Consider the following 23,436-nt stretch of genomic DNA (forward strand, 5'->3'; position numbering starts at 1 on the left):
GCCCACCCCCCAGCTTGGGGAGGGGGTACATTGAATGGAGGGATAGAGGCAGCCATAAGCAGCCTCCCAGGGTCCGGCCAGCAGTGATGGGAGGTTCCGCTCACGTTTCCTTCTTCTGCAGGAGAAGGGAGCACGCCGTGCACATCCAGTGTCCTCCAGGAGAAACAGAGTGAGTTCAACCCGCCCTGCTGCCCAGGGGTCTCTCCTTCCCCTTGGATGGGCCTAACCTCCATGGGCTTGGGGCTTCTGGTCCACTCAGAGCCCAGGGGGTGGTAGGATCTTCACCTCTGTGCCTCCAGGAAGGATCGGAGGGCCTGGGGCCACTCTCTGCCCCATGAGCTGAGCCCTTGGTTCCTGAGTTCCCACACACGGGACTGCTGGACATCAGAGCCAGAGTGACATCCTAAGGCTGGTGGCTGGGAGGTTGAGTCCAGCAGAGCAGATGGGACCATGTTTTTTGCATGTGGGTAAAGAGAGAGAGGGGGACAGGAATGGAGAGCAAGGCTTCCTGAGCCTTTGATACAGTCTCCTTTGGGTAACACAACTATTGGAACCACAGACGGTGATGTGGTGAGTGAGGTCAGAGGCCCCTCATGCAAGGGTTGAGCCAGGCTCTGAGCCTTACATCCCATCACTCGGAGGCCATGCCTGCAGAGCCCAGGGCCCTCCCCAGCCTTTGTCATCCCTCACAGCATACACACTTCTCCAGGTTTCCTTCTGCCTGTGTTTTCTCAGGGTGACCAGCACAGGATTCAACCCAGGAAAGACTTGATAATGATGTCAATTTGTTGACACAGTAACCTCAGGACATAGTTCCTGGAGGTTTGGGGTGAACTAGGTGGACACTGTCTTTGCCAGATGTCTTTGCTCTGGGCAGTACTGAGTTTCACACGAGGCTGGGGGCAGGGAGAGGAGACTGTGTGTGTGTTTGGGAGGGGAATGCAGGCTCAGAACTTCCCTTACTTCTCTCTCCTGCTATTTTGATCTGTGGTTGCAGCTTTGGGGGTGTGGGGGAGGAAAAATAATTCCCTTCTACCCTTCTAAGTTCTTCCAGCTGGACTAACGAAACTGACGTGAAACAGATTAACAGGAAAAAATGACCACCTTTATTACATAGGTACTCACAGGGGTTCCCTAAGAATATGGGACCTCAGGACACATTGGGCAGTTGAGGCTTATATGCTATTTTGGACTAAGGAGAGGGAGGCAGAAGCCTGGACCTCAAAGGGAAGGCAGGCAGTTGGCAGGGAGGTGAGGAAGAACAAACCCTGGTGAACTTATTCTTGCTGGGCCACCCAGCCAGGGGGACAGAGGGGACTTTGCAGGTTCCTCCCTGTCTGTTACACTTAGTTCACATTATGCTGAGGTGATAGCTCTCTTCTTTCGGGCAGGTTTTTCTACCTAAATTCCTTTAGGCAAGTAAGGGGGAGGTAGAAAGCTCTTTGTGAGTCTTTTGTTTCTTCAAAATAACCAGCTTAAAATAATATCCCAAAGGCATATTTCAGGGTGGCAAACTCTGCTTTTCCTTGGGGGATACACCCACTCTGCCCACCCCCTGCAGGCACAAGCCTTCCTTGAGGCCTCATTCCAAGCTCTCTGTCCCTCAGATGCAGGAGGGGGCACCTGCAATGCCAGCTCCCCACGGCCTGGCTCCAGCTCTGAGTAGGTGCACGGGCCTCCTGAGAAGCTTTCTGTGTGTCTAACATCCAGTGGTGATGCCAGACACAGCCCCTCAGTGGCTGGGGGGCATCAGTGTCTCTGTCAGGGGCATCCCCAAGGCACAGGCCCCTGGTGGACTGTTGGGGAGGGGAGTACAGAGAGGAGTCACTGTTTTCATAGGATGTAAGGGACTGAGCTCAGCAAAAGTTAAAACGTGCCTTGGGATTTTAATTTATAGAGGTGACTCAGTGACAAATTGGAGAGATCAATGCCATTGAAAAAATGTATTATTTATAGTTCCCAAGTGGAGGGGACACGGCATGCCATGCCATGCAGGGCCACAGGGGGAGCACAAGTTTGATCGGGAGGCAGAATGAGTGTGGGAAAGCCTGGCCCAGAACCTTCTTTGTGTTTTCGGAGGGAAAGGAAGGCAGGGCAGGGGAAACCGCTGTGGACTGGCTAGTTCCAATAATGTCGGAGGCTCTGGCCTCCAGGGGTGGTCTCTAGTTGTCTGATATCTGGCCCTGGGGTGATTTAGGGCAGGGGAAATATGGGCTTGGTGTGTGTTAGATGGAGATGGATTGGTTGGTTGGCATGTGAAAGGTGAACACCATGTTTATTGTGTCCAGGGATTGGCATGCCCTGGGTGGGGCAGGTGGCCCAAGATGTCAAAACAACATAAAAGAAAAACATGATTAATATAGGGAGAGAGACAAAGAGCCCAGATCATTCCCCCTGGGCCTCTAGGCGAGGAAACCACGCTGCATCCTCAAAGCGGAGAGCACAGCCACCTGTCCCCACGGTGCCAAACCACACTCTTTTTGCCACAGACACAACTGAGTTGACCAGCTGTTTGGTGTCCTCTAGAGCTGGCTGAAAAAATGTGTGTCTAAGTAGACAAACTGGCTTTTTCCCACCATGATCATAGATTGTAGTCAGAATTACGTTACTTAAGGGTATTATTTAGTGAAGAATAAGGCACGTGGAAGAATTCAGAGCTGAAATGGTCACTGAGGTCAGTGACTCCCAGTGTAAACCCATTTCGACAGTGAAAACACAACACTGTATGTTTTTCCACATTTTGTTCCACAAGTACACCCTGTCTACAAATTGATGTATTCAGATAGTTTCTCTTTTGTGAAATGACGGTGGTAATTGATGGTGATTTGTTTATTTTTAATCCAAAATTGGCAAAATAAAAATCTTTGCGACCTCTAATAAAGACAGAATAACAGCAATGCCTGGTGTTTATAATGTGATTTCCCATTTACAGTCACATTCATGTATATTATCGTAATTTCCACTTGGTTTTCAAAACCTCACTAAAAACAAGTGGGAGGTGGTACAAATTGCCCTGGACCAGGAGTGAGAAAATCCTAGGACAGGATTAAACCCTATAGCATCTGAGCTTTAAAGGTAATGAGCTTGGAGTTGAGGCCCACCCAGTTCCTTCATTTATTTGTTGTGCCACTTTGGACAAGTTATCTAATGTCTCTGAGCCTCAGTTTACTCAGTTGTGGAAAGATGACCATAATGGCTACTTCCTAGATTGGCTGAGAGGATAGAGATAATATATGTGGGTGCCAACATCGGCCCCTCTCACAGAGAAAGTGTCATCAGTGGGGTGGGTGCCTTTTATGTCTCTAACTGTTACCGGTGGAAGTGGAGCTCGTGGGTACCGCGGGGTAAAGAATTTCCTGAGACCCCCACAGGAGGATAGGTATTGTGGAAATCTTTATTGATGATGTTACATTAAGGGGGTACCCCTTCCAAGGTCCCATCTCCCTCCGTCTCACCATGGAAAAAGTCCAGCCCTGTCTTCAGCAAGGCAACTGCCTAGAGTTTCCGCTCCCTTTTAAAGCACAGTCCAGTCCAGCATCTGGCTAGCTTGGCTTGTGCTCCCAGCTGCAGACCATTGCGTGTGGGGTTCATGGGCCATGCGGGTGCTAAGGCCACATGGTGGGCAAGCTCATGGGTGAGTGAGGGTCACTGAGCAAGAGAGTTCAAGGAAGCAGGAGCAGAGCAGAACAAGAGAGCAAGAGAGGGAGAATTCCTTTGTCTGGGGATTATGTATCCCCAAATTTTCTCAGGCTTGCATTGGGGTCCACCCTCCTGGCCAATGGTCTTTGTTCCTGGGTTAGACTGGCAGGCTAGCGCGTTCCCTACATCACCCCAGCTTCACTACACATATGCCTATTTCCCCCTTTGTTTGATCCCTTCCCCCAGTGATCTGCAGGGAATGGACCAGTGGTTCCCTGGGGAGTGCGAAGCTGGCAGCTTCCTGGTAAAACTGCCCAGATGGCCATGCTTGTAATCTGTGGCTTCCCTTTCACCTTCTCCCTATTATTAATATTAGCTAGCTAATTACGGCGGTGACAGAAGCATTTAATGGTTCTCACTTATTATTGGCTTTCGGATGAGCCTTGGCAACTGAATACCTGGCACAGGTGTGGGGATGAATCTCATCACCTCACAGAGCTCAGTCTTTTCGACACTCTGCCGGTCCTGTGGCTGTCTTGGTTGTCACTGTCAGCGGTGTTTGTGTCCTCATGAGTCTGAGTCCCCAGGGAGCCCCCCTGAGCTGGCCACAGGAATTGTGAGTGCAGGGAAGGAGCCTGGGTCTCCCCCGCTGACTCGCTGTGCAGCCTCAGCTCCTGCCTGGGGCCCGTCTCCCATCCTGCCTCCCATCCCGCCTGTACTTGCAGTCCCTCAGCCGCTGGGTGTTCTGTTGCTGCCTTTTTGTCTCCCGGCTTCCTTGGTCTGCATGTCCTTCTGCTCAGCCCTGTCCGTGCTGCCCCAAGCCCAGCAAATGTTTACAGAGCGCTTCCGGCACGGCCGCCGCGGCACTGGGTGTGGGCACTCAGGAACGCATCACCTGCTCCTCGAACCCCACTCCTGCTCCTCCATCCAGACGAAATGGTACCGTTTTTCACAAATTCAAGCTAAAAACGTGGGGCCCTCTTAGGCTTCTCCATCTCTGACACCTTCCAGAGCCAGATCAGACCCCCGAGAGTGTCCTTTCTACCTCCAACAGAGGCCTCCACCCCTCCCTGTCCCTGTCCCTCCTCTAGAGCACCACCTTCTCTCTCAGGCCGGTCCATCCTACCATGCTGGCTTCCCCGCTTCCAGTCTCCCCTACTCCAGTCCTCCCTCCAGAGTGCCAGGGACACCTTTACAGGAGGCAGACCTGTCCTCATGGTCCCTGCTGCCCTCCTGTGACTCGTCTCCAGTAAAGGACGAGCCTCACCTCTGCTTGACCTGCCCGCTCACTCTCCCACCAGCTCTCCGCCCTCCTGTCCGCAGTGGCCTCTAGAAGGCACGTGGAGACGCTAAGCATGGTTTTCTCATAGCCAATTGGGAAGCTCGAGCATCCCATCCATCCCTGTGGAGGGGACCCAACCAGCCCCCTTTGCAGCAGATTGTAGGAAGGACTTAGGGTCCCAGAGCTATTCCTGGGGGCCCAGCACTGCCGGCCTCTGCCCTCTCTGCTCTACTCACCGCTGCCTGGGCCGGAAACTGGGCTTACCCACCCACCCCCCCACCCCCCCCCCGCCCTGCTGGTTCCTGCCTTAGTCTCGGAAGAGGCTGAGAGTGGAGCCCCTGGCTCAGTGGCGCAGGAAGTCTTTCCTCTGCCCACCAGGTCCGTCTCCAGAGAAGGCGGCTCTCCCAGGAGACACGTGGCGGCCTCGCTCCCCCTTCCCGTCCCAGGGCTTTGCAGTGTGCAGGGCGCTGTCCAGGCGGGTCTCTCTGGTCTCCACAATGACCGGGGAGCTGGGACGGGCTACAGTCATTACAAGTGCGTCATGGTGAGAAAACAACAGCCTCCTTGAGGAAGGTGCTCAAGCCCGGTCTCCTCACGCCTCCATCTCCAGGGCTTGTTCCCGTGTCTGGTTCAAGCTCCCATTTTCCTGCAATTTCTCCTTTCCCTGGTGACCCCAGGTACCTGGGGAGGTGCCCCATTGTCCCCTGTGTCACACAGATGCCCCCTCAAGAGCCAGCTCCACTCCCAAATACCTCAGGGTCCAGGATGTGCACAGGAAGGTGTGAATTGGAGGGGCCCCTCCTATCTCATCCCCACCTGATGGGAGAGATTCCAGGACAGAAGGACTGACTCTTGGGCCCTCTGGTTGGATCCAGCCAGCGTGGAGCACGTGACCTGACAACTGTGACCCATTCTCGTGGTTGTAAAATGGCTTTCCCAGGGCCAGCGCCTGGCATCAGAGACAGGTGGAGGCCGCAGGCGGCTGCCCCAGGTGTGTGTGGGGCATTGCCCATGGCCAAGCCTGCTCATTAGAGTGGGTGCTCAGTGGGACTCTGACCTCTCTCTTGTCCCCAGACCAAGACCTGACAATAGTCCAGACTGAGTCTCAGTGGTTTCAGACTGACCCTTGATCTTCCCCACCGTGGAGCTACCCTAGCCACCGATAGAGCCCTGATTTGTCCCAGGCTGTGTCGTGACTCCAGCTCCCGGTCCTGGACCGAGCTTGGCTCCTTGACCAAATTAACTGTCAGGCAAACCTGTGTGGTTGCCACAAAGGGACACAGAGAGAAGATGGGAGCTCTTAGCATCATCTACCCCATCGTGGGGATGTGGTTGGACCTGTGTCCCACTGCCTGGGGTCAGAGACCAGAGCTCTGAACACCGAGCCACTAAGGCGCTTCCCCTCCCTCAGCCCTCAGGCCTCGGCCCTCAGCCCTGCGGCCTCCACAGCTGCCCCGCGGGCGTGGCGCAAGGAGCCCCTTGCCCACAGCTGGGCTCCCCACTCCTCTGCCTGGTAACTGGCGTCTTTTTCTGGCCCGTGTGGGCAGCTTGCTGAGCACAGCTGCAGACGGGCTATATTTAGCCGGCTTTAATGAGCTCAGGATGGCAGACATCCGCCTTGGGAGCACTTTTCTTGCGTGTGTGTGCGTATGTCTATGCCGGCGTGGTCCATTCGAGTGTGTATGAGTGTGTCCGTGCATTTGTGTGTGCACTGCGTGTATGTAATGCATTGGCGCACTCATTCACACAAAGATACGTGTCTATGTGAGTCTACTCGTGTGGTGTCTGCGTGCTCTGCGGGGGACACGTACAGCTTCTGACACTTACACAGGTGCAAAATGGAGACACATTATTTGTTCAATTATTCATTTGTTTGACGCGTGTTTACTGAGTATCTTTTATATGCCAGCATCTTGATAGTCTCTGGGAACAAAATAGAGCAAAAGAGTCCCTGTCACACCACAGGAGCTGTGGCCTTCAATAGAGGGACGGGCCTCTGGTGACCTGGTGGGGAGGGAGCCTCCCTTTCCCCAGATCTCCTCTGGGTGCCTTCCCCTGGCCAATCCCTGCCCGAAGCAAGGGGGCCTCCACCTCAGACCCTCCTGGGCTGGGAGGGTGGAGGGTGGATCTCGGGGCGGGGGGGGGCAGGGGCAAATGGAGACCATACTGCATTTACATGTGAAAAACCAAGCTTTTCTTTCATTTTTCTGTCCACTATTTTATAATTTTCACTCTGCATCCCCACCTGCCGTGCTGGTGAAACTTCCCCTCTGTGATTCCAGTGGCTTCTCAGAGCCCCCAGGTGCCTTCCCCAGCACCCTGGTGGGCGCCGGTGAGTGTGAGCTCATGCACGCGTGTGAGCTCATGCACGCGTGTGCGCCAGTGCGCTGAGGCTCGGGGCCCAGCCTGCTGGTCCCTTCTGTCCTGGCCTGCAGCGCCTGGGGCAGAGGGCCAGGCCCCCTGAAGCTGCCGTCCATCCTCCTGGAGTGGCGAGGGCACCCCAAGTAGGGAGGGCACCCCGCGTTAGTCTCTGTCCTCTCCTCAGCCTGGGGGTGGGGTGGGGATTTTCAGCCTAAGAGAATTGTTTCCTCAAATCCTTTTCTTCTGGGAAATGAAGGTGCTTTGGAAACACAACCCAGGAAGCTCTGCTACAAACCTCCCCAGAGGCAACGAAGCCAGAGCCGGGAGAAAACGCAAATTAACAGCTCAGGGAAAAAATCACCCTGCTATGGCGCACATTGAAAGAATTCTGATTTTTAATCTGTCTTTTGAGTAGGTAACACAGCCATGGTATAAAATTCTAAAGGCACAAAAGGTGACGAGTGTGCCGCCTCCTCCCGGCCTGCAGCTCACCCAGTCCCTCTTCCCGGAAGCAAGTTTCTTATAGACCATTCCAGAAATAGTCTCTGCATACATGAGCATCTCCATAAATATTCATTTATCCATATTTTTTATATACCCCACTCCTGCACCTTGCTTTCCTCAGATAATAAGGTAGTGGGACTATCTTACTATCTCAATACATTTATTTATTTATTAAAAATGTGGCCCAGCCAGGCGTGGCTCAGCAGTTGAGCATCGACCTAGGATCCAGGAGATCGGGCGGGGTTCGATTCCCAGTCAGGGCACATGCCCGGGTTGTGGGCTGCAGCCAATCAATGACTCTCTCATCATTGATGTTTCTATCTCTCTCTCTCCTTCTCCTTTCCTCTCTCTAAATCAATAAAGATATATTTTTAAAAAAATGTGTTTTTATTGATTTCTAGAGAGAGAGAGGAAGGAGAGGGAAAGAAACATCAATTGTCTGCCTCCTGCATGCCCCCTGCTGGGTGGGGATCTAGCCCACAACCCAGGCATGTGCCCTGACGGGAATCGAACGGGTGACCTCTCGGTGCACGGGAGGGTGCCCAGCCAGCTGAGCGACCTGGGCCAGGGCCTATCTCAGTACACCTAGAGGCACGTGGCTTTGCAGTGGTGTGCCGTATTTCACTGTGGCACGATCTGTTTAACCAGCCGCCTCTTGGCGGGCTCTCAGGTTTGCTTTCTGTCTTTTGTCTGTACTCCAAATAGTTGGCAATGGTCAGCATTGTACATATGTCATTATGCACCTAGACTTGGACTTGCTGGGTCAAGGGCGTTTGGTATTTTGAATGACACCATCCAATTGTCCTCCACAGAGGTTGGACTGGTTCCCACTTTCACCAGCCATGAATGAGGAGGGGTTGCTTTCCCACACAGAGGGCTGCATGGGGTTGATAATAGTTAGTCTGAGGGGTAAAAAGAAGGCATTTTAGAGTAATGTCAATGAGCAGCCCTCTAGTCAAGTTTAGAGTTCTAAGGTTGAACTCTAACACAAACCTTTGTGTATGTTTAAGGGCCAGTCCCAGTCCTTTCTCTGGAACCCACAATCACTTTGAGGGGATTACCAGGGTGCGAGGGAATGTGCGGGTTGGAATGGATTGTCATATTTCTTTGTTTTTTTGCCAGTTTCCAAGCAGAGCCAGGGTGGGCTTGGCAGGGTCCCCTAGGGGGTAGGCAAAGGGTCCAAGCAGGTTCTTACTCCTGAGAGCAGACTCTCTCCTCTGTGTTCTTCTCACCAGGGTCCACTCTGAGGGGCAGGCTGTGGTGTGGAGGCATTTGAAAGAGTGATGAGAACACCCCTTTCTTATACCTCATCTTTGAGGGGCAAGGCTGCAGGGGAATGAAGGAGCCCTGGCCTAGTGACCTTCACATACCTATGGAGATAAATCACCTAACCTCTCTGAGCCTCAGTTTTCTCATCTGTAAAATGGGGAGTGCCCCTTGACCTCTCAGGATGAATGGGAAGATTGCCGGAGACACTGGATGGCGATGAGAACTTAGGACAGATCTTAGGAGGGCTGCATTTATTAATACAGGGGAGCCCCCAGGATGGGGGTGCCAAGCCCTTCTAGTGTCACGGTGTAGGGAGGCTGGGGGTTTCCTGTGGTTGAATATCTGGAACCTTCACTGGGCCTGATTCAAGATAGTGACATTCCTGATCTGAACTGGGCTCCAACAGGAGGTGCTCCCTAGAGCTGTCCTCATGCTCACCTGGGATGGCCAACAGGTTTTCAAGAGCCAGGATCTAGGGCTCAAACCCTGGCCAGGGTCAGGCCGTAGTCTGGGCTGGTGTCTCTGTGGGGGCTAGTTGGCCCACTGGGGTTTGGGCCTCATTAGCCAGGTGAATCCAGGCTGACCTGATTGGATTCTGACCCTGAAAGGGTTAAGGAGTCGGAGGAGGGCCCTCAGCTTCTAGATCCCCAGCCTGGTTGGAAACTCCTGCCCTAGCACCCTGCTAAGTGGCCGCTTACATAACTTGCTTGTATAACCTGGTGAAGGAGAAGCCCCTGCTTTCTCCAAGCCAGCGTGGGTCATGCCTGAACTGTCGTAAACATTCCTAGGCTGTGTTGAAACTTGGAACTCTCCAGAAACCGTCGCACCTCCATTCACTCTGGCTCTGCCCTCTGCTCCTGGGACCCAAGCAAGTCTCTGCAGGGATTTGCAGGCAGCCACCATGCCCCTTAGAGCCCGCACTTGTCCAGGCTGGGCCCCCTTCCACTCTTTCCTGCCCTGTTACTGGTCTCCAGAAGTGCCCTTAAAGTGGCCTGAGGTGCAGGCAGAGCAGGGATGTCCCTCCTTATTGTGAACTAAAGTCTCTAGTGCATGCAGCCTCAGAGGCTCAGAGGTCCCTCTGGTGGTCCTATTACCCAGCTCAGGCTGCAGCCTTTGGTCATGTGGTGGGCGTGGTCACAGGACCCAGGACTTGACCTTGATCATGTGACCAGGAGACTTGGGAGACCCTTGAAGTCACTGCTGTACCTGATGCATCTTGGTATTTTCAGCTCTCACACAAATTTGGGCAATAATCAATAGAATAGGGGTTGACAGGTGATGTTGATTTTTTTTTTTTTTTTTAAAGATTCCTATTGATTTTTAGAGAGAGAGGAGGGGGGCAGAGAGAGATGTGAGAGGGCAACATTGATCGGCTGCCTCCCGCACGCACCCTACCGGGGATGGAGCCTGCAACCCAGGCCCTGACCAGGAATTGAACTAGCAACCGTTCAGCGCGAGGGACGGTGACCAACAAGCTGAGCCACACCAGCCAGGGTTCGAGTTGTGAGCTGTGTTTTCTTAACCCAGACACAAGATCGTACTTCGCTCAGTGTGTTTAAAGTTTTCGTTCTTTGCACGAGCATTGCTTTTCCTTTTTTACGTTCCCTCATCACGGGTCAGCTCCCAGAGGGCAGGGCAGTTTGCTGCTTTCTTTTGTTTGTAGTGTTTGCATTTAGTGAGGTAGGGTTGTGGCTTGTTTAAAACATTCTTATCATCAATACGACATGTGCTTGTATTGTCTATTCAACGGATACATTCACGAATAATTTAAACTGCAAAAAAATATGGTCACTGGAGAAAAATTGGAAAATAGAGAAAAGTAGAAAGTATAAAAATATCACCCATTGTCCTGTCATTTAGAGAAAACCACTTAGGAACACTTGGTGGGTTTCCTTCGGATACACAGGCCCAGCCCACCCAGCCACCTCTCCACTTAGTTTGTTGTTCGTCACAAGGTGGGATGCTGGGCCCTGTGGAGGAGGGTGGCCTGGAGTTGGCTGGTGAAGGGGTGATGGCTTTTTAGTTGTGCTCTGGAGCCCCCAGGGGCAGCTTAGGGGCAGCGGTGGGTGGAGTGGGAAAGTGAGGCTCTGGGCCCCCCGCCTGCTTCAGCCAGAGCCTGTCCACTTTCATCTGTTTTGCAGATTGGGCTCCTAAAGAAAATTTCACCGGATAAAAGATTTCCTGTTTTTAAAAGTTTAAAAACTATCCCTTGAGGACCCATTCTCCCCCCCCCCCCCAGCTTCATGCTGTGCCATTCCTATCCTGCTGCGGCCCCCAGCGTGCTGAGCGTGATGCCTGGCTCAAGGCTTCCAGTGCTGGCCATTCATTAACCCGCACCCCTGCACTGTCCCTGGAGCTGAGGCTCTAACCCGCACCCCTGCACTGTCCCTGGAGCTGAGGCTCTAACCCTCACCCCTGCACTGTCCCTGGAGCTGAGGGTTCCCTTCATAGTTTGGCCTTCTCCTGGTGTCCCTGCCTCCCCAGATGCTCTAAGCCCCTGGTGCTCCTTCAAGTTTCCAGGCCAGTGACCCTACTCAGCAGGCAATGAAAGGTTGGCAAGGAGCATCGCAAGCAAACCTGTCAGAGCTCGCTCCTTCCTTTGCTAAGAGCTCCCCAAACACGTGTTTACTAATTTGCACCAGGACCTGCCTGGGCATTGACACCAAACTACCTAGCTGGAATCAATCGTTTTGAAATCCAAGTGACCTTTGCCACCTGCAGTTCCTCTTCCTTTCTCCATAGTCCCTCAGAGCACATGCCAATCACACCTGCAGGTCTTGTCAGGGCCTTAGGGGTGAATTCTGTTGGGCGTGGAGGCTTGAATTCACGAGGGGCGCCAGCTCCTCATGCTTGGAATCAGAGAATCTCTGACTACCTGACTCGTAAGAGGGAACATAGGCCAACCCCTCATTCTGCGGTGGTGTGGAGAGGGCGTCCAAGGCCACCCTCTGACTAGGGCATTCATTTCCTACCACACCACTCTTTCTGTGGCCCATGTCCTCCAGTGTGTGTGTGGGTTTACCTGAGGGCTCTGAGCCCCCTGCTTGCTGCTGAGTGAAGCTCTAGCTCTTCCCAGATCTTCCCAGGCATATCTCTTGCATCCACATCAGAGCAAGATAGCAAAGCCATTGGGCTCAAATACAAGATGTGTGTTTATGCCAGTGCCTGTGCTTCCACGTGCTCAGAGAGGACTTGATATTTTTGTCAATAATTCTCAGGACATGCCCCATGGCCTCAAGCTGGGCCCAGCTGTGCTCAGTTGACCCCAGGGGTGACTAATGGACATGGGGCCTCTGCAGGGGCTGGTAGGATGGAGGGTAAAATTGAGTGGCCAGTGTTAGCCAGGGGCACCCACGCATCCACCCCTCCTGGGTCTCAGCTGCAGGTGGCGAGAGAGAATGGAGACAGTTGGACTCCTCAGCCAAGCCTGGTGACTCTGCTCAGGGTGCTGAGTGTGTGGGTGGCGACCTTGGCTTTTGTCTCAAGAGCAGTGTGGCACATGGGTAATTGGAAGGGATGATAACGATTTGTGTCTTTCTAAGGCGGTGATTAAGCAAAAATAACCTCCACTCCTTAGCTGGCAGGAGGAGCCATAGTGAGCTGGGTGGGCCACCAGTCCTTGTGCCAAGACTGGCAGGGGTGCTGGCAGCAGGCGCTGTGGTAGCTGGCCTACCTCAAGCTTGTCACAAAGTGTTGTCACAAAAACAGCTGTGGGCTCCCCCCATCCTGTGTCTGGGCACGGCAGGGACCAGCCTGAACAGGGTCGTGCAGACAGCAATGAGCAGGAAGTGGGCCGCCAGCGTGCGGCTCCCCACCACCCAGGGCCCCTGCCAGGAGCTGTCACCAGAGACTCTAGGGAAGCCTCCAGATGCAGAGCCACAAAGCCCAGGCCGGGCTGTTCTAGAATTCCCAGAGGTTCTCCGATACGGTTTCCTTGGGGACTGTTAAAAAATGTGCTTCCCAGTGGATGGTGTTGCCCTGAACTCGATCTCCCCCCGGGGACTGGCAGCCTAGAGCTGTCTCACAGGCTGTGTGCACCCTGGATCTCCAGTTGCAATGAGTTTTCATAAAAATACCACACTAACCGTGACAACTGATACAGCCTGTTCTCAGGGACCCACAGTCTGATGGGGAAATAGGTAACCTCACAGCAATAAGCCAGGCCCAGCTCAGCATGCTCTGGGGTACCCCTGTCTGCTGAAGTAGATCTGAGAGGGCTTTTCAGAGGTGGTAACAGCTGAGCATGGTTGCGAAGGACAAGCGAGAATTTGCCGATCTGCAAAGGGACGAAGGGCTTAGCAGGCAGAGGGCTCGGATGGAGCAAGGGCATGGAGGAGTGAAAGCGTTGTGTCTTGTGGGTGAGTCAGAGCCAGTGGCCTCAATTGTTGCGGTGGGAATGTCTGGTTCTTGGAAGAGCAGAGCCCTTGTGGGCAAAGTGCAGGCTGGGGGCCTCTAGGCTGCCTTGCTGCTTGTATGCAGAGGCTTCTGCTAAGACAGGAGACTACCTTTCAGTGGGGCAACTCTGGTCCTGCTAGTCAACTCTCTGGGGACCAGAATCTGGATCTGGCAGGCTAGGTCTCCCCTCTTCCCGGTCCCAGAGCAAAGCGCCTCTGGCTTTTGTTTATTGAAAGGAAGCAAGGCTCCACCCCAAACAGCACGAGGCCAGACTCTTCCCTCTTCTAGGGAAGGGGTAAGGGGTGCCAAGGACAACCCTGCTGGTCCTCCATCCCCACTGAGCCAGGAACTGCCTCAGCAGTATTCGCAGCCAGGATACAGCACTTGTCCGCTGATTTGATGCCCAGAACATCGCGTGGAGCTGCCCACAGGCAGGTTAAGGCTGTGGGTGCTCCTCCGTCTGTGTAATCAATGAGGGTGCAGGATGCAGCCCCCACCTAAGAGAGGGCACGGTACCCGGGAAATGGCAGGACCCTCGTGTCTTCCTTCAACTTATTTATAGCCTCGCTATGGCAATTTGTGGCAATCACAGTGCTTAGTCCTGTAATCACACAGCTCGCAGGCTCCCCGGTACAAGTAGGCACCCAGCCCAGCGAGGCCTGGGAGCCTGCCAGGGCTCAGGGAGGACTTGGGGACAGGGCAGGAGAGTGTGGAGGCGGCAATGTCCCCATTTTTTATTTATTAAATATGTTCTTATTGCTTTTAGAGAGAGAGAAAGGGAGAGGGCAGGGTGAGAGAGAGAGAGAGAGAGAAACATCGATGAGAGAAATGTTGATCGGCTGCCCCCTGTACACCCCCTGCTGGTGATGGAGCCCACAACCCAGGCATGTGCCCTGACCGGGCATTGAACCGGTGACCTCTTGGTGCATGGGACAGCGCTCAACCAACTGAGCCACACTGGCCATGGCTGGCCCCATCTTATCATCTGTGGTCTTGTGTCCCCCAGTGCACCCTGGATGGCATTAATAATAATAATAATAACAACTAACACATAGTATTTACTACGTTCCAGGTCCCATTCTAAGCCCTTTCTATATGTGAGCTTATTTATAGCCTCACCCTCATTCTAGGAGGTGGCTACTATTATTCCCATATTCCAGGTGAGAAAACTGAGGTGCAGCTCACAGTGGTAAGAGCCAAGATTTGAACTCAGGCGTTCTGGCTCCAAAGTCCACAGTTTCGACTGGGTCCCTCCCAGCCCCAGAAGTCAGGGGCCTCCCAGGCTCCACACTGACGAACCCGGCCCTGCCCTGCCGGCTCCTGGTTTCTCCCGGTCCACGTGCCCTACAGCAGCACATGAGGCTGCACACGCAAAGCCGCACTCGGCTTCCCTCCTGGACACTCTCTTTCCTGCTGGCGATCTGGTCCCCGTGGCAGACCTGGGTTTCAGTCTTCGGGGTGTCACATCAATCTGTGCTCCTGTTTCTTCTGTAGAATGTCCACTTCCCCAGGAAGCTGTGGAGGTCAGATGGATGGGGGAGCACTTTGTCAAACATCGTCTTCGGTTGAGTGAGGGGCACTCTTAGCTAGGTTCACGTGCCAGCTCGCTTAGTCTTCTCAATTGTGTGGCCACGGGTGAGTGACTTAGGTTGTTTAAGCCTCAGTTTTCTCATCTGTAAAATGGAGTAATAACAAGAGGACCAAAACTCAGAGATTACTTGTGGGGACTAGATGAGATGATACCTGTACAATACATAATGCCTGGGACATATGTACTCACTGAAACGGAGCCATCTTCTATTGTCATTCATTTTAACCCTTTCCCGAGGGCAGGACTCAGGTCTCTCTTAGCCAGGTCCAGGGCAAGTCTATAGGATGTTAGAAATGAGGCATTAGGAAGTGCTGGGCAGAGCCAGGCCTCAGAACAAGTTTTTCCTTTCTCCTCTAAGCCGAAGCCCTCCATCATTTAGGAAATGATTTTCTGTCTGTGTGGGCAGCAGCTCCGAGCTCATAAAGCAGTTACCCTTAGACCAGGGTTGTGTCTGTGAGGACAGACTATTTCAGAAATGTACCTCCCTGCTGAGAAAAGCGTCTCATTTGGAATTCCTTGCAGATGCGCCCTCTCCTGGGGCCAGTAGTGGCCAAGGAGATGTTGACACAGACACACGTTGGCCAGGGCTCCCACCCACACCTGCCCACCTACTACAGGGTGGTCTGCAGAGCCCCTGGGAAGGACCGTTTCCAAATGTGCTTCCTAGGAGGGTGCAGCAGGCTCGTGGCAGGGGGTGTGGGCTACGTGAGAAGAAGGAAAGGGCCATCCTTGCCTTGACATGGCTGCTTTAAGAGATGAGTTCCCTGTCATTGAAGGCAAACAAGTGGTTCCCAGTCTAGCTGTGAGGCTCAGTCACACAGAGGAAGTAATATCCTTCTCATGGGGAGATAGAAGAGTCGAGGTCAGCTTGATGGAAGGAAGGATTCCTCACTGTCTCTTGGTGGCAGCACCATTGGGTAGGCAGTGAGGGGGCCGTTGGATGTCTTTGAGGTCTCTGTACATTCAAGTCCAAAGCAGTGATATTCAGGGATTAGATCAAGGGTCAATAAACTTTTCTTTAAAGGGCCAGACAGTAAATATTTTAGGTTTTGTGGGTTGTAAAGTCTCTGTGCCACATAAGCAGCCACAGATAATACGTAAATGAATAGGCATGGCTGCATTCCAATAAAACTTTATTTACAAAACCCGGCAGTAGGCCAGATTTGGTCTATGAGTGTACTGTCTGTGTTGGAGGAAGGAGAGCTCGGGGAGGGTTGGATGCCAAGAAGCACTTCCTGAAGGTGGAGGCGTTGAGCCCAGGCAGCTGAGAGAAGCAAGGAGAGCATTTCTGGCAGCCGGCTGGCTTCACCCCAAAGCTAAGGGTGAGGAGTGGTGATGAGTGTGGCCCCAGATGCTCGCCTTGCCTCTCTGAGGGTCCACCTTCCCCTGCGTGGGGTTCCCATAACTTAAGGCCTTGCTAGCTCTCTGATAGCTTCAAACATATTTAGTTGTGTTATGTTTTTTGTATTATTTTTAAAATCCAGCAACTGCGGTTGTTTTCAGAAGGATGCCTGGCCCAAATTTCTCTCTATTACTGGAAGTTGAAGCCATCAACAACCCTTATACTGTTGCTGTTGTTATTAGTGAAGGAAAGCAGGGTAGTTCCTTTCCAAGGTGACTCTGCTGGCCACCGGGACAGCGTCCTGATGGCCTCTCTTCCTTTGTTTAGGAGGAGAAAGGGTTTTGTGTTGTGTTGAGTTCAGAGGCAAGGGGCTGGCCAGGGTGACTCCCTAGCTCTGACCCTATCATTCCGCTGGCCATAGGCCCATGCCTCATGCCAGCTGAGCTCCCCTCTGTTCCTGCCACAGGAGAACTGTACCGGGTTTCCTTGAGAAGACAGAAGTTCCCAGCCCAGGGAAGCATTGAGATCCATGAAGACAATGAGGTACGCTGAGTGTCTGAGTGGTCTGGGCCCACCTCTGCAGTCAGGATTTTAGGAAGAGCCCTGCGCAGACAGGCTGCCCTAGTTTCCATCCAGCTCCTCATCTGACTTGCTGTGTGACCCTGGGCAGCATCCTATCCTTCTCTGGGCTTCTGGCTCCCATATGGACAAGGAGGGCCTCTTGGGACTCTTTCCACCCTGACATTGAGGGGCTTGCCCTCCTGGCAACCCGTGCCCCTCACTCTGAATGCACAGGAGGTTCCATCATATGGGGGGCTGGAGAGGTCCCCGACTTGGAGCTGAGACAGGCTGGGCACAGTGCCTGCTTCTCTGGCTACAGCTGGTGTGCGTGTGTGTGATTCACTGTGTTACCCCTCCTCCACCCTATCTCCCTGCTGCCTGTTTCTCTGTTGCCACTGCTGTCCCTTTCAGGAAGTCTGCTCACAGCGCTCCTGCAAGACCCAAGTCCTCCTGCTGGTGCTGCACGGGGGGAACGTCCTGGACACAGGCTCAGGGGACCCATCCTGTAAGGCAGCCGACATCCACACCTTCAGCTCCGTGCTGGAGAAGGTCACACGCGCCCACTTCCCTGCAGCCCTGGGCCACATCCTCATCAAGTTTGTCCCCTGTCCTGCCATCTGCTCTGAGGCTTTCTCACTGGTCTCCAAGTGAGTCCCTTTCTGCTTGTTGGGGCTGGCTGGCTCTGATGGGGGGGGGGGGCTAAGCAAAGGGGCTGCCCCTGCCATGTGGATACCAGCTGGGCGGGGAGCTACCTGCCCAGGCCTCTCTGAGATGTCAGGTCTTGACCAACCACGAGCATCACTAGGGGTAAGTGGTTAGCGGAGTTCAAAACAATTAGCACTGTCCTTCTCTGCCTGGGACCAGGCGGTGCCGGGCCCCCGTGGCAGCTCAGGTCCCCTTCCTGTGCTCAACAGGCCCTGGGCTGATGGCCCAGGTAAGGAAGCTGAGGCAGAGAGGTTAAGCAATGCAGTTTTCCCCAGAGTTACCCAGCGAAAGGGGCCAGGAGTCAAACCCAGGCAGCCTCACTCCCAGGCCACATAATTAGAGCCCAGTAGGGATGTGAACTTCAATGGAGGTAGCACAGGGCAGTGAGGACCCTCAGGAAGAGGGCCAGGGAGGCTTCCCGGAGGAGGTGACTTTGGCGTGCGCTGAGAGTAGTATAACATGGTTAAATGTGTGGGCTCTTTGGTCAGCCTGGATTTGAGTTCTGGCTGTGTGGCCTGGGGGAAGTTATTTAGCTTCTCACTGTCTGCTTCCTCACCTGTAAAATGGGGAGGCTCAGGAGAATAACCACTTTCCAGAGATTTTTGAGGATTCTGTGTGCTGGCACGTGCGAAGCAGCTAGTGTAGTGTGGGGCGCAGAAAGCGCATGGTGGGGATGCCCCATGACTTACATCATAGTCCTCCCGGGGAGAACGCGCTCTCTCCATCAGTGGACAGGGCCGGGGTGGCAGGGATGAGGCAGCATGCTCACCAGGCCTGGGTCCCCGTGGGGGATTAACAGGGAGACCAGGGGTCCCACCAGGACCAGAGGGCTCTGTTTCCCAGGTCCCTGCCCTGTTGAAATAGCCGGGAACCAGGTCAGAGCCCTGGCTACTCGCAGATAACATGGGCACAGAAGGCCTGAGCACCTGCCGAGCACCCTTCTAATAAAGCATCCCGCAAATTGTGGGGACAGGAAGCCGGGAGCTTTCTGCAGTTAGGGAGGAACGGTGGGCAGGGACACCTCTATCTTGCCCCTCGCCCCCTGTCACGTCAACTGTACCAGAACCTGAGGTTTCACAGAGAGGAGCCCTTTACCCCTCTAGGGCTTGGGGAGGGTGGACAGGGCCTCCCAGCCCCTCAATCAGGTGTGGCCTGGAACAGGCTCAGCAGCGCTGGGAGGGGCAGGAGGCCAGTGCCCAGCTTCCTGCTGTTGGGAGAGCATGTGTGCAGGGCTTCGATTTTCTGGTTTATGAGAGAAAGGAAAGTTGGCTTCTGTGTAGGGGGCAGAGACCTGTCTGATTTATCTGGGCTCCAGGACACGGGCAGGGCCGATCTCAATCAGAGTTGGAGGGAAGGAAGGAGATTAGGTCAATAGTTCCCCAACCTGGCCGAGGGCCCAAATGCCGTGAGATTCTTGTTAAACCGCGAGGCGGCAGGCCTCACCCCCAGGGTGCCTGAATCTGGCAGAGAGGGCCCTGGAATCTGCTTTTTCATCAGTCATCTGCTCTGTGTCTGCTCTGCTGCCTGGATTTGAAGAGCTGAGCTGACACGGCTTCATTCCCTTCACACTCCAACAGTTGGAGTTAATTGGGCTCATTCATAATCAATCTCAGGATCCCCCCAACCCCCTCACCCCCAGGACATCTAACCCCCAGAGCTGGGTCACCCAGCCCAGGCCTGATCACTGGGAAGATGGATGGCCTGGCCACTTGAGGGGACAGCGAGAGGGAGCATACCTCTCCCCCAGGCAGCGCCTTGCCAGGCCATCCATCAGCCCTAATCACTGCTGGGAGGGAGCTCTTTCTAGCTAATTAAAATCTCTCCGACTGCAATTGAGGCCTGTTTCCTCTAATTTGTGTTCTTTGGAGATGAGGAATGATTGTTAGGCCCGCCTTGCAAACCATGAGGTCTCTGTCACCTGCTCAGGGTCTCTGAGCCCTGTAACCTGCTCCCAGTTTCAACCTCAATCAGCCTGAACTTAGGCTATGAGGAAAGGGCAGGCTCTGGGTAGTGGCTGGGCAATCTCTCCCCCTGTGGTCCCTCCAGGTCACCTGGGCTGGTGCCCCAGGGGACAGAGGCTGTACAGGTGGGATAGGGTGGGGAAAGGGTCAGGCAGCTAGGAGCTGGGCCCAGATGGGTCTGAGCCACCCAGTGGGGAGGCAGGGAAGTGAGAGGGGGCCCATGCAGGGGTCAGACAACCCACTGGCAGTGGGGATGCAATAGGGCAGGCTCTCCTCTCCCTTCCCGGGTCATAGATCTGCCTGCAAATCCTATGAAGGATCCTTGTCCCAGAATGATGGACACACTATTGAGCATACAGCTATGTGCCCACCCCAAGCTGTGGCATGCCTGGCATACCTTCTCTCCTCCTTTCTACTTTCCCTAAAGCCTAGTTCAAACCTTGCCTTCTCTAGGAAGTCTGCTGTGATGATATGTCCCCACCCTGACCGACACCAGTGGCTTCTTCCACGATTGGGGTGTTCTTTGGTGCCATGCAGAATAGGGCAGGAGAGAGCTGCTGTTACAAGAGACTCTGGGGCCCACATCATGGGCTGGTAGGGGGGTCAGCACAGGCTCGGCTCACTCACCCACACTCCTGCCCCATTGCCTGCACTTTCTCTTGAAGAGCCAGGAGTGGCGGGCCCAGTTCCTGGCCAGCACATGCTCTCTTCTGCCCAGTCTAAAGCCTCAAACCCTCCCCCGTGCCTGGTTCCCCACTGGGCTTACCTTGGTCCCCTGTCTGCAGCCTGAATCCCTACAGCCACGATGAGGGCTGTCTCAGCAACAGCCAGGACCACGTCCCTCTGGCCGTGCTGCCCCTGTTGGCCATCTCCTCCCCACAGTACCAGGATGCGGTGGCCACCGTCATCGAGCAAGCCAACCAGGTCTACGCAGAGTTCCTCAAGTCCCCTGATGGCATTGGTTTCAGTGGGCAGGTAGGACAGCCTGTGCCCACTTCCCCGCCTTGGCCCCACCTGGAAAAGAGCTTGAATCTGCCCAAAGGATCCAGACCAGGCTGTACAGGAGCCATAGTTTCTGAAGTCCAAGGAGTCTTTTGAGATCTTTGGGCTTGACCTCATTTTACAGAATGAGGTCAACATCTGAGTTCTGATTGCGAGCCCGTGCTGATCCCTGGTCCAAGTCTGATCCCTGACCCCAGCCAGATTCCTATCCTCAGGCTCACCCTGCCTAAATTTGACTCCTGACTCCAGCCTGGCTCCTGTTCTCAGGCCTACCTGGCCTAAATTTGACCCCTGTCCTTAGGCTGACCCTGGCCTCTGACCCCTGACCCTAACCTGGTCCTGTCCTCAGGCTGACCTTTGGACCAGAATGAGCACCCTTCTCCAGGCTTCCCTGGGACAGGTTCCTTGTTATCCAGGTGACCTGCACTCTGGATGGGTGTGGGGGTAAGGGGTCAGCAGTGGCCAGGCCTGTAGTCTCAGCTGTGCCTTCTGCAGGTGTGTCTCATCGGGGACTGTGTGGGGGGCCTCCTGGCCTTCGATGCCATCTGCTACAGTGCGGGGCCCTCGGGTGACAGCCCTGGCAGCAGCAGCCGGAAGGGGAGCACCAGCAGCACACAGGTGCGGGCCAGAGGGTGGGAATGGTGGAGGGGTCTGTCCTGGGGAGCAGGGGCCTCTCTGAGGGCAGTAGTGTTACCCTTGACGTGTGTACCATGAAACCTAGGTTATAAAGTATGTATTGTATCACAGTCTTACAAAAGTAGCAAGAGATTACTACCATAGGCAAGGAAACTGAGGCCCAGAGTGGGCTAATTTAGGGTTGGGTCCCTAGGTAGCTGCCCAAAGTCACCTTAAATTGCTAATCCCTTTGGATGTGGGAGACAGCCCTGTGACTAAAGTCCCACCACTACTGCATGGTGGCTTTCGTGATCCTTTTGGAAGACGTACTGCCTCTCAAGTCTAGGAGAAAAGGGTTCCTTGTGCCTGGGGGAGGAGGCAGGGCCCCAGAGTCTCCAGTGACTGCAGCACCCTCCTGTCCTCTCTTGGTCCCAAAGGACACCCCAGTGGCAGAGGAGGAGTGCAGTCTGGCCAGCAGCAAGCGGCTCAGCAAAAGCAGCATTGACATCTCTAGCGCGTTGGAAGATGAGGAGCCCAAGAGGCCGTTGCCACGGAAACAGAGCGATTCCTCTACCTATGACTGCGAGGCCATCACCCAGCATCACGCCTTCCTATCAAGGTGACCACTCCCTGTGCCCCGCCTTCCTTCAGGCAAAGCGTCCAGGGCAGAGAGCACCTTGACTTAGAATCAGATGGGTGGCTTAGGACCAGTCATATGACCCAGGTCTTTCCATGGGGGCCCAGGGACAAGTGCTGAGACCAAGGCCACTCCCCATGGACCCTGGGCTGAGACCCTGGACCCTGCACTCCGCCTCTGCTCCACTCCAACTTTCAGAGAGAGGGGACAACCAGTCTCACATGCCTGAGCCTCAGTTTCATCTTCTGCAAATTGGTAAATGCTGCCCAGCCTACATTTCTGATGGTTTTAAGAATCTGGTGAAAGAAAAGATCATTGTAAGTGTGTTTTGTGAGCGACTTCAGGTGTGTGTTCTTCCTATTTCAGAACTTTCCTGGGATCACGCAGCCAGTGACTGAAGAGCTGGACTCAGCACTCTGGCTTCCCAATCCCCAGCACACAACACACTTTTCCATGTAGGCCGTGCAGGGCTCTCCATAGAACTGTGCACCCTCTAACCTTCTAGAAGAGTCATGTTCCTCAACACTGGCTAACCGAATTATCTGCATGTTTATTCAGGATACAAGTGGGTACAGAGCACAGACCCCAACCTGGAGGAGCGCCTCTTCCTTCCTCCCTTTCTGCTCCATTCCTTCCTCTGTCTCTCCCCCCCTTGTTTCTTATACAAGTGAGAAGTAGCAGGAGGTCAGTTCAGCATTTGGAAAATAGACCATCTCACCACCCAGAGGGAACCGCTGCTAACGCTTTGGGGTGATTTTCTTTCAGCATATTTTTGTACATGCTTTGCATTGAGTTTTACTTAAAAAAACACACAACACACCACCCCTTATACTGTGATCTTTTCCCCCATATAATTAAAAATATTTGATAGATATTCTTAATAATATTTTATTGAGTAAATGGACACATTTCCTTAATCACAGTCATTGGACACTTTGGCTTTTTCCAGTTCTTCAAAATTATAAATAGCGCCCTGGTGACGACCTTTGTGCATAAACATCTATGTACATATTAGGGTTATTTTATTCGCATGGATTCCTAGAGGAGGAATTATTAGGTCAAAGGCTCTGCATAGTTAAATCTCTGGCTATTTAAAGCCCCTCTGACAGATGATTCTTTAGAAAAGCGATTATTTTTCAAGTCTGGGTTGCAAAGTAAAATCTCCACATTTCTAGTTCATCCTTGAAAAATCCTTTAAGAAAGCCCCAAATCTGGAGAGTGACAAGAAGCCGAAGGCTTTCAGTAGCTGGTCCAACACAGGCAGCTTTCCCTCTGGTGCAGGGACAGATGGCTGTTTCTTTGGCAATTAAGTAGTTGGCGTGTGGTTAGGGACCATGCTGTACATGAAATATGTATTGTTAAACACCAGCGTCATCGTTCTCACAGGGAGATGCTCATGCCACGAGAAGCAGAGGCGTGTGGCATGCAGGACCCTCGCTCACATGCTGCTTCAATCGTGATCCCTAAAATCCCCTTTCTTCTCTGACTGGAGTATGTTGGTTGAATCTGCATTCAGTTAATTGATTCATCAATCATATAACCCCACCAGATTGTCTTAAACTCAAAGCTGTA

General features: G+C 53.6%; 1 protein-coding gene across 1 annotated transcript in view; it reads left to right on the forward strand.

The window, feature by feature from the left end:
• The window catches only part of PITPNM3 (PITPNM family member 3), a gene marked incomplete at its 5' end in the record, with an annotated part of 72,578 nt that overhangs the window by 25,601 nt on the left and 23,541 nt on the right, over positions 1–23,436 (forward strand). The window contains 6 exons of the mRNA XM_081162041.1: positions 122–169; positions 16,850–16,926; positions 17,356–17,591; positions 20,396–20,585; positions 21,108–21,230; positions 21,665–21,846. Of these exons, the coding sequence (XP_081018167.1) occupies positions 122–169; positions 16,850–16,926; positions 17,356–17,591; positions 20,396–20,585; positions 21,108–21,230; positions 21,665–21,846 (856 nt within the window). The remainder of the gene's footprint in view (positions 1–121; positions 170–16,849; positions 16,927–17,355; positions 17,592–20,395; positions 20,586–21,107; positions 21,231–21,664; positions 21,847–23,436) is intronic.

Source organism: Miniopterus schreibersii (assembly GCF_964146895.1).
Source record: "Miniopterus schreibersii genome assembly, chromosome: 16".
In the NCBI taxonomy this organism is placed as follows: Eukaryota; Metazoa; Chordata; class Mammalia; order Chiroptera; family Miniopteridae; genus Miniopterus; species Miniopterus schreibersii.